General features: G+C 43.5%; 1 protein-coding gene across 3 annotated transcripts in view; it reads right to left on the bottom strand.

The window, feature by feature from the left end:
- The window catches only part of LOC119390377 (ras-related protein Rab-35), a 34322-nt gene extending 24080 nt beyond the window's left edge, over window positions 1-10242 (bottom strand). Inside the window, exons 1-2 of one of the 3 annotated variants that reach the window (XM_037657989.2) lie at window positions 10063-10242; window positions 2194-2244 (exon numbers count right to left, since the gene is read on the bottom strand). In XM_037657989.2, the coding sequence (XP_037513917.1) occupies window positions 2194-2244; window positions 10063-10114 (103 nt within the window). In that variant the 5' untranslated portion in view covers window positions 10115-10242. The remainder of the gene's footprint in view (window positions 1-2193; window positions 2245-10062) is intronic. The other 2 variants (XM_049414767.1, XM_037657990.2) reach the window with 2 other exon arrangements.
- Between the last annotated feature and the right edge of the window lie 9 nt (window positions 10243-10251).

Here is a 10251-nt window from a genome sequence, read left to right as displayed (position 1 = left end):
ATGCGAGTGGTTTTGTCACATATCTTCAGCTTCTAACAATACACAATGCCCATCATTCTAAGTGGTAAATGTAAAAGTGGCATAGTCATACGTGAGAACGCTATTAGTTTTGTCGTTCCCTTATGCATTATTAGTTATCTGCATCATCAGCAACCTCATTTTTTTTACACCCTTCATAATACTAAAGAATGGCTTCACAAGTTCTACTGCTTGTGTACTTGTGGTTCGCAGTGTGTTGTCTACAAGTATGTAGTTAATTGGAAAAAAACACCCATGATGCCACTGAGAATATTGGCCTTGATGCGAGTATGTAACTGGTAACATCAAACCTACGCGACAACGCTAGATGTTATAATTTTTGTCACAAAAACAAGCCAGGAAACAAGTACGCAACACAGTCTAACATACACGTGACTCTGTACATGCAACAAGAGGCAGCTTAGGTGATTGACAGCTCTTTTTCTTGCAAGGCACTGCAGGAGAGCTTTGTCAAGGCTTGCGTAAGGGTTTCAGCTCAGACGTATTGTGAATGAGTGTCAAGTTAACAAAAAAGAACTGAAGTAAATATAGTACTGTGAACTGCAGTGGAGCTCCGAGAGAAGATCAGCAATCAAATCTGGTAGGTTGCATTGAAGGTGCAGCCTTCACACATGCTGAACGCAACTCACGGCTACAAATTCGCTCGATTCTTGTTGTCACGACAGCCTTCACAGATTTCCTTAGTTTACAAGTCCTGACCCTTGAGTGATGAATCTGTGATGAACTTTCCATTCACGTTTTGAAAGCGCGAGACACACTAAGTATTTCTAAAAGGGCGAGAGAAGGCAGCAAAGTAACACATGTAGCATTTGTTGAAGAGAGAGATCATGCAAGTTAAGCTTACGTGGCGAAGGTGATGGTGCCGTTTATACTGGAGGAATTGTTCCACATGCTACACTCGTTTTGTGAGAATTCTGAGCTGTCCAGAGTTCCTTCTAAGGCATGTGTGCTTTTAAAATTACACATTACCTTAAATGTTTGCCATATGTCTTTTTTAAAACACTTGATTGGCAGCTGGTTTTGATAGCTAAATCCCTACAATTACCTACATTACAACCAATTAAAGGGTCATGAACCACTTTTCCAAGTAATGATCTAATGACCTCAGTACCTGAGTTACTGCCTCCCCGAATCGACTGCCGCAAAAATTTCTCGAATCCGTCAAGAATGAGCGGAGTAATCGAGGGTTGGCGCACGCTCTCAGCGCTTTCTCTCTTTTCTCGTGCCGATGAGCGCACTGGAAGCTAGACAGGGAGGGATGGCATGGGGGAAAGAAGTTACATCAGCGCGAGTCATGAAACGCGATTCGCTCTCCTGCTGTGATCGCGTGCGCGAGTGCGGCTACCATGTACTGAGGAGTGCGGCACCGACAAGTGGCGGGCCCCCGTGGCAAAAAGCGCAATCTGATCGAACGCCGCTCTTGATTTACGTCGGCTATCGCCAATAAGCATGCTATGTCTCTTGCGACGTAACTGGCAGATCTGCGACGTCAACGTGCAGATGCCCCGCCCACCGACGCGACTGAGAACCGGCCTCTGTTTGAAAAGAGGGTGCCTGGGGAAACTGCAACTTCCGCGCTCCGCTGGGCCTTTACGCGGCGCGCACGACTGTAATATTTGCAGAGCAGTTCATAGCCGGTCAGCTTTCCACAGGATGTGTTTTTTCAACAAGCCCAAGGGGGTGCTTCATGACCCCTTAATTGAAGCTCGATATATTAAAAAAACTCTATGTACGCACTGAAAATGGTTGAATGTGTAAAGATCAACTGACTAGCTAGACAAGCATTGACAGCTAAACATCAAAGCTCTGCGACAACTAAATAAGCAAAATAGGGTTAGTAATCACTGACACTGTGGCTAATGTATGAGCTGTGATGGTAAAGCAGTAACATTAAAGCAAAGACTTCAAATATAGCGAGTTTCGTACAAGAAAGCTCTATTATTAAGCAAGTACTGACAGCCTTTATCAGCGAATAAAACCCTACCACTGGGAGTATGACTAAAAAAGTACAATATCGTGAAAGTACGAAGAGCACAGATTAGTATGACCCACGCGGCTGAGTACTTACTGATGTTGCACCAAATGTGCTAGTGGCAAAAGAAAAAAGATGCAGTTAAACCGAGTGTTGGAAAACAATGTGCAATCGGCACGTACCTGTGAAAGTGTTGTCAGCAAACCTCAGCAACAAGCTGCTCTTTCCGACTCCTGGAACAACAATAAGTTGAGATCAGTTGTTAACGCCCAAATCTCATTGCCAGGTAACAGCTATCAAATTTGTCTTGAGAAGCTATCAGCAAGCTGGACTATCTAAACAATGGCAACATGAGCAGCTTATATATATATAGCACTGCAGCACCCATTCGACAAGCGCTGGATTTGATTTTTTTGGCAGTAGTGCCTTGTGCAGGGAAATTTTAACACTCCAATTTTCTGAATAATTATTTAATCGCAACTATTCGGTTCATGTGGCGCGCGCGAAACAGGAAAAGGGTAGCGTCGTACTGCTGCATGCATTTCCTCGAGACACTGCACATGACGGGTGACCACCTGTTCGACGAAGCTTATTGGCACAGCATACTGTTTCACGAGGCACCTGAGTGTGAAAGCTACCTGCTCGTGAATCAGTGAAGGTTCACCTCGGTCTTGTTAGGTTACCAGTCAATTTTCATTCATTTAGTTGTGCATTATGAGTCTGGTGTAATACCAAATACTCATGCATTTTGCCTACCTTTATAGGTAAGTAGGCGTGGAAATAAAACATAGCTCTGTTGTGCCCGAAGTTCTCAATGCAGCAATTAAATTAATGTTCTGCACTGCAGTTTGAGATGTTTGCTTCAAGCTGACATATCTCTAACCTTTAACAACCCTAGTTACTTTTAAAAAATCATTTCCAAAATGCCAATTTTTAAAGTCCTTGATTGGATCGGCTCATTAAATAAATGCATGAAATACACTGAGAATAATATATTTATTTGTATAACATTCATAAGCATTCCTTTAATTCTAGAGATAGTTTGCTTCATATATATATATATATATATATATATATATATATATACATTATATATATATATATATATATGAGCCTCCATAAGCGTGCCTGTTCTATATTAATCACCGCCCATAAGGGCCTCCCTCCAATGAAGGAAGACTTTAAGCCCTGCTGCAAGTGCTGCACACAGCAGTTTGTCCTCGATGCTTACAGCAACATAGCACTACATATACTCAGTTGAAGGCACAAATGGTGAGAGACATGACAGATGAAGCCATTCGCGTAGCTTCTTGTTCCCCTGTACTTGGAGCATGTAATGTCAAAAATAATGCGAGTGGGTGCGTGTATTAATGTAACTGTACTTTTGTGCCAAATGTATAGATAAATTGCCCATAGACAAACTTTATTCATTTTGTAACGCTAACGTTGAGTTATTATGTTGAGCAATATGCAACGTCTCAATGATGGAGCTGCTCTGAATGGCTAAGAAACGTTTTGCTCCTAGTTCACAACACGCCGAATATGATATACAGCGCACGTAACTACAAGTCACATAAACCATCTGTGCAATGTGCCCAGTAGTAGCATGGTTACGCACAGGATTGCATGGGCCCAGCAAAAACACCTCCTTAGCATACAGACGCTCAAAACTTATACCTGTAATGAAAGTTCACGGATAGTCTTGCATTAAAGGATATCTTTATAAAGCATTATGCTAGTTACTTGTTTCTTTACTAAATCACAGAAGTGACGTTGAGATTATAATGGCTCAAATAGAAATAAGCTGTTTTCCATAATGTGGATATATATATATATATATACACACACACACACACGCACACACACACACACACACACATATATATGAATGAAAGAAGGAGAGTTTTAACTTGATTTTCTTTGTCAGGAATGAAATTAATATATCATGGCCTACATTAAAGGAGGTCATGCTGCATCTTCTGTAACATGGACAATGCTCACAAATTTCCAGTATTTTGAGCATCCCGATTGGTTTCATATTTCTGACATGCCTCAACTGCTTTCCCTTTCATGTTAAAACATGGTATTTCTTGCATGACATGAAATGTTAAACAAGTGACGGGTGAAATGATTCTCGCAAAAATGGTCACTAAACTAATTTCCGCATGCAGATATATCTAAGTTGGTCAACTAATAAGGCGAACAAGTAAACATTGCCCTGAAATAGGGACAAAGGTAAAGCTGACCAAGTGCTACTGAAGTGCCACTTTGCTTGAGAAAGTTTCTGCAAGTTTGTTTATCCGAAGACTTTGCACGCCAAATTGCAACGATTGAGAAGAAAACTTGCGAACTCAACGACCTGATACTCTTTTCTCTATGACATATCAATTTCGCATCCTCTCTGCAATGAACCCAAGCACAAATTTCTTCCTCCATCAGCAGCAACTCACTTAACTAAAATGAACTCCTTTAGTGACATCACTTTAATGCTGCATGACAGTTAACAGAGTGTTAACCTCCCCGCCTTTCCAAACTCAGTTTTTCGCTAACAAATGTAAGTGACTATTTGACAAAGTTTTGGAAATGGCTTTCTTTGGCTGTGCTGACAGTCTTGATAACAGGGACCAGACATAACACAAAAAAAAAACCAAAAATAAAAAAGGGGGGGAGGGTAGACAACTCCTATTTTGGAATGAGACTGAATGAAAACAATTCTGAATTTGTTTTAATCTTTCCGAAATATCGACTACTGCCTCGTAATATTAAACTATAGTGTTATTGATTGCACTATAGTACAAAGCCCAAAGTAAACTGCTCTTAAGCAAAACAAGAAAGAAAACGACAATAAAGAAACAGCACAAGACTTGCTTCTCGCACTTGTTGCTCTGATGCAATCGTCTGCACTGACACCAGAGAGACGAAACAGCAGCACGTCCCTTCATCACTGCCATCAGTATCAAAGCGCTGCCGACCACATCATGTGAATACAATGTTCCTGTACACCAAGGAGCTGTAATGCGTAATGCTTTGTGTAATGACATCTATTGCCATGTCACGTGTATACGACCCTGATGTAAACATGTGACACAGCAATTGAAATGTTCAACCACATCCATACTTTGCAGCGCCAAGCTCCGAAACATGTGCTAGTGCAATGAAGAAACTGGCTTAAAAACGCTCTAAAATACCATTAAATTATGGCACATCATGGAACAAGCAAGAAGAACCAAGATGCTCAATTCTTTCGTAACGCAAAATGAAACCAATGAACAATGAAGCATGAGAGAAATTACCTGCTGTTTCCTTATATACTGTACAAATGAAATATAGATGAGAGTTCAATTTTGTTGAAGAAAGTAAACCACACGTAAACACTACATGCAGCCTACAGTTCCACGAATTTGAGCCACTTATTTACAGCTTGAACAACAATGCTATATGTTCACTGTCTTCTTTTGCTTGTATTTTTTAACTACAAGCTTCTAATTCGCAAGATACATGTATGCTGGGAATGATAAGCATTGGTAGAAGCCAAACACAAAACTTGTGTACGACAAGTGTGCTGCTCACTTCGTCGAGCTTGAGCGACTGTGCTCCCATCTGCATTGACGTGTATCAAAAACTTGGAGGATGCTTGAGCTTCGCGTTCAAGAGTAGAACGCGATAGCGTAATCGGGCCCCGTGCGCATCGCCTTCCCAACGGCTAGCCTGGCTTCGGTACTCGGTACCTGCCTCAACCGTTCCGTAAGAAAATGAACAACTGTGCACAAAACATTGGCTGTTTCAAGCTATCCTAGCAAGCCTACTGCAAGTACAGTTGTGAAGTGCCTACTATGCCATAATTCTTCCTTTTGAGAATCAGCGAAGGGCCCACTACGTGTCCATAGGGCAACACACGAACCTACGCAGCTGCTCACTTTGTTGATGCTTTTGTAGCTGATGATGATTAAATATGTATGAGCGCTTCGTAATGGGTGGGCCTTTAAAACACCCACTCGTTGCGCAATTCACATCTTTTGACACCTGGCGTGATTCTGTGCTTCTGCCACGCAATATTACGTGCGTTAAGGAGACTCTTTCCACTACATGACATTTATATACAGTAGACTCTCAGTAAACGGAAATCTCTTAAACGGAACTGCTGCTTAAATGGAACAAGTGCTTCTGACAAAATTGATTTCGTACTTGTATTCTGCACCCTTGTTCATCTCTCAGTAAATGGAACTCCTGTTAAATGGAACATATTTTCCTGGTCCCTTCAGGTTCCGTTTAATGAGAGTCTACTGTAGTGTTTCTTTCCGAAGCAGTTTCAAGTAACAGTGTGGCTCTGTGGTAAAACACCTGCTTGCCATGCAGACAGCCTGGGTTTGATTCTCACTCGAACCAACTAGTTTTCTTATTTATTTTATTTGCATCTTTCTCAATTTTTCGGTCATGGACAAGATTACGGTTTTTCCCTCACAACCAACGACGCCGATACTAATGCCGACAATAATTTCTGTGAAATGAGCTCTTTAATGCTATCATCTTAATATGTATGTACTTCAAACATAGCCTTGGGCACATTGGTTATTCATGGCCACAGCAGTGCATGTAAGACACTCATCTGACTGCAGGCAATAGGTCAACAAGAATAAGTAGTATTCTTTTGCACATACCGAGCTTACTTTATTGTAACAGTGCAACATTAACCTATAATTAATTCGACAATTATGCAATAAAGCAACAAATTTTAAGACAATAGTGCTAATGTGCCTGTGTCGCAGAAATACTGTGTCAACATCAGTTGTAGGCAAAAAATCAGCACTTTCCGTGAGCAAAAAATCGCTATGGATGCAAATAATAAAAAACAGGGGTTCAAGCCGAAATCGAACCCAGGCATTCTGCGTGACAGCCAGATGTTTTACCACAGAGCCACCGCTGTGCTTGAAACTGCTTTGCGAAGAAAACCTGTGCAGGCATCACCTAGTGCAAAGAGTCGCACTAGGTGTCACACCATGTGAACTGTGCAACATGTGCGTGGTTAAGAGGCTTACCAATTACAAAGCACTCAGCCATAATTAATTATTACCATCAGCCACAGCATCCAAAAAGTGTGCAGCGGCGTAGGTGCGCATATTTCCTTGTGGAGGCATAGTGGGCACTTCACTACTTTGCAAATTGGGCACTTCACAACCATATTTGTAGTAATGAAAACCAGCAGATAATGAAGCCAAGGAAAGTATAGGGAACGTTAATTGTACTGCTTTAAGTGTATTGTAACAACTGCGACATAGATGTAAAGGAAGTAAAGTGGACGAAAAGACAACTTGCTGCTGGCAGGGACCGAACCTGCGACCTTTCGATTATGCGCCCGATGCTCTCACGAGATGGTATGACACTGGCCCCGAAATTGAGTGTTTATCTTGTAAAAGGACAGTGAATGGAAGTATCTGATTTACATAGTGAACACTAAGTGCAAAGATTAAAAAGAAAGAAACAAAAAGCTGGCATATATGCAAATAAGCTCCTGCACCGTGTTTCCTCTTATGACAAGCTCTTCAGATTACTAACTGCAGTACGAAATATCTGTACAATCTGGATGGTCTTTCTATCAGGCCTGAACGCAGAAATGTCATAGGTGATTCTGAATTTCTCCATGGTTAGCTCCCTTCCACTGACCTCCACGCAGCGCCGGATTCATTTCTTCCAGAGTGAGGTTAACATCAAAGGGACACTAAAACAATTTAGGATGACAAGGTATTCATTTGAAACTACGCTTGAGTGGATCTTTTCCCTTCACGCTGAAATGAAGGGTGGTCATGGTGGCTCAGCGGTTACTGTGCTCAAGCTGCTGACCCAAAAGAATGTGGGTTTGATCCTGGCTATGGTGGTCAAATTTTGATGAAGGCAGTTCACCTTAATGCAGTCCACGAGGTGCTATCAAAATTGTGACGTCATTGCCACCTGTCTCAGTTTCATGTCTTAACAATCAAACATTTTCCCTAGATGCAAGTGACTCTTTCTAGTATTAAGAAATATAGCTGAAGTGTATCAACACTTTTCCTGCAAATTTCAGAGGTGACATAAATAGTGCCTGTGGTAGGTTGAAGTTGAGCATGTTTTATGAACATACCTCATTGCAAAATGCAGTTTTGGAAAGCACAGGAAGAGTGGGTACCCTAACAGGCTTCATGACAGGTTAGGTCTCCTCAGTGCTTGCAGTAGATAACTGAATGGCCAGCAATGACGCAAAGGCCTCTAACTGCCTCAGAATCTTCAATGCTGCTAGCTAAAGTGAATCGCCTGAAGCTGGAAAATCTTTTCCACAGTCTTGTCACTCCTTACTTGTGTACTGCTTACGACAATAATATCAACGTACAGCACATGCCTCACGGCTGGTAAAGAAAAAAGGGCTGCGTACTGTCGACAGTTAGCCTACTGGAAACCACAATCACTCGAACAAATGACAGAACGGCTTGACGACTGCGCAAAGGAACGACCACACAAACAAACAGCCCGTCTCTTTCAGTGCATGTCACTGGCATTCGCTTCGTTGGGGGCAAAGAATTCCCGTCTTGTCCAAGTCCAGTCAGGAGTACCACAAACAATGGGAAAGTGGGGCACGTCGAAGCGAAACGCGTCGTTGAAGAAGAATGCCGGCGTCCTGGAATAAATTTACGCTAGAAAAAAAAAAAAAACAAAAACACGCGCGTCTACAGAGAGCAAAGGTACAAATGCTGTCATCGGTGCCGGACGCACGAGTGATTCGGGGAAACCAGTGGGGAGGTGCGTGCGAGTTTAGTTACGTGGAGTGAGGAACCGCGTTGTGCAAAACGTCTGTTGACGCGTTCTCAGGGGCGCGCTCTACGCGATAGCCCCGGCTTCTCTTAGTTCACAGCACAACTGCTCTGAGTCACATGTCCTCCCTGCGGAAAAAGGAAACGTGCCGCAAATGCCCTCACTTGCATCACGCCGCCGGCAAAAATGACGTCTTTCCTCACCGAGCGAACGGACCACGATTTAACCTCGCGCAACAGTAACGTCATGTGCTTTGCCGTTTACGAACCGGACTCCCGCAGTAGTAGAACGCCTACGAACGATCGAATTCGTTAAACGGCGCCCAGCGATGGCTCATCGAAAGCGTGCAGTGCTTTTCTGAAGGCACGGAGAAACCAGCAGGCACGGGCGGAGAGTGAACTCGGTACTACAACGCTTTCACGCACTCCCATGTGGATCACGCCCCAGCAAGCCCGGCCGCGGCCACTAACCTCGGCTACCCAAACAAACTCTTGCGGCGCATAACTTTGCTTTTCTGGCAACCCGATGAAAACAAGCGACCACAAAAAACTTACTGGCCACCGGAGAGTGGCGTTTTTACTTTCTCCGCTCCCTGCGTGGTTTATAGATACGCGCGTTCTCGCAAGCCCGCTTCTTTCACTCGGCTCTCTTCTCATCGCGCAACACCGCCAATTTTCGCCAGTCACCGCGCTTAATTGAGCGTTCAGAATGCCAAATGATGCGCGCGGTTGTGTGTACGATCAGATTCCAGACAATTGAAAGCTCGCCCCGTAACACCCCACCACCCCCTGGACGCAGGTGTCTTTCTACGTTTGCTGCGTGCTCGAAGGATTGCCAATCGCAGTCTGTAATCGCTGCGATGACCCAACACCACTACAGCGAAACACCACACTTCAAACGTAACGTGACAAAATGACACTCTTATTTTAGACACGGAAGATGAGCAACACGGTGGCGTCTAATGATTCAGGAGCGGCTCCCATCACGGAGATAAAAATATTCAGAGATACAGAAGCTTTTCCGTCGGCCAGTCGTCGCACGATTACGACTCGAAGATACTGCGGCACCCTACAACCACACGATCACGAAAGATCAGTGGACACGACGTTCGAGGAAGCTCTGATGTGCTTCAATTGGGCCAGACCGAAAGAGAAGTGCACTTTTTTCTTTCGCTCACACACAGCAAGCGTCAGAGCAAATCGGCATGAACTTTGTTCGTCTCTGGAAAGGCGACAGTCGCGACTACAGCATGCTAGAAAAGGGCGACTTACCGCTGTCTCCGATTATTAGTAATTTGAATAAATGGTCGTATTCTCTAGCCATTCCTAGGATTCAGGCGTGGGGAGATGGGAAAACAATTTCATAAACGACGTCTACACGGGCCAAATGGGCGTACGAGAGCGTTACTACCGTTACCACGACAGGGGTGGAGGCGCTGGCGTCGGCTTCCTGAAACTGCT

The sequence above is a fragment of the Rhipicephalus sanguineus genome, chromosome 4 (assembly GCF_013339695.2).
Source record: "Rhipicephalus sanguineus isolate Rsan-2018 chromosome 4, BIME_Rsan_1.4, whole genome shotgun sequence".
Classification (NCBI taxonomy): Eukaryota; Metazoa; Arthropoda; class Arachnida; order Ixodida; family Ixodidae; genus Rhipicephalus; species Rhipicephalus sanguineus.
Note: the sequence above shows the minus strand (reverse complement) of the source record. Positions and strands in the feature narration are given on the sequence as shown.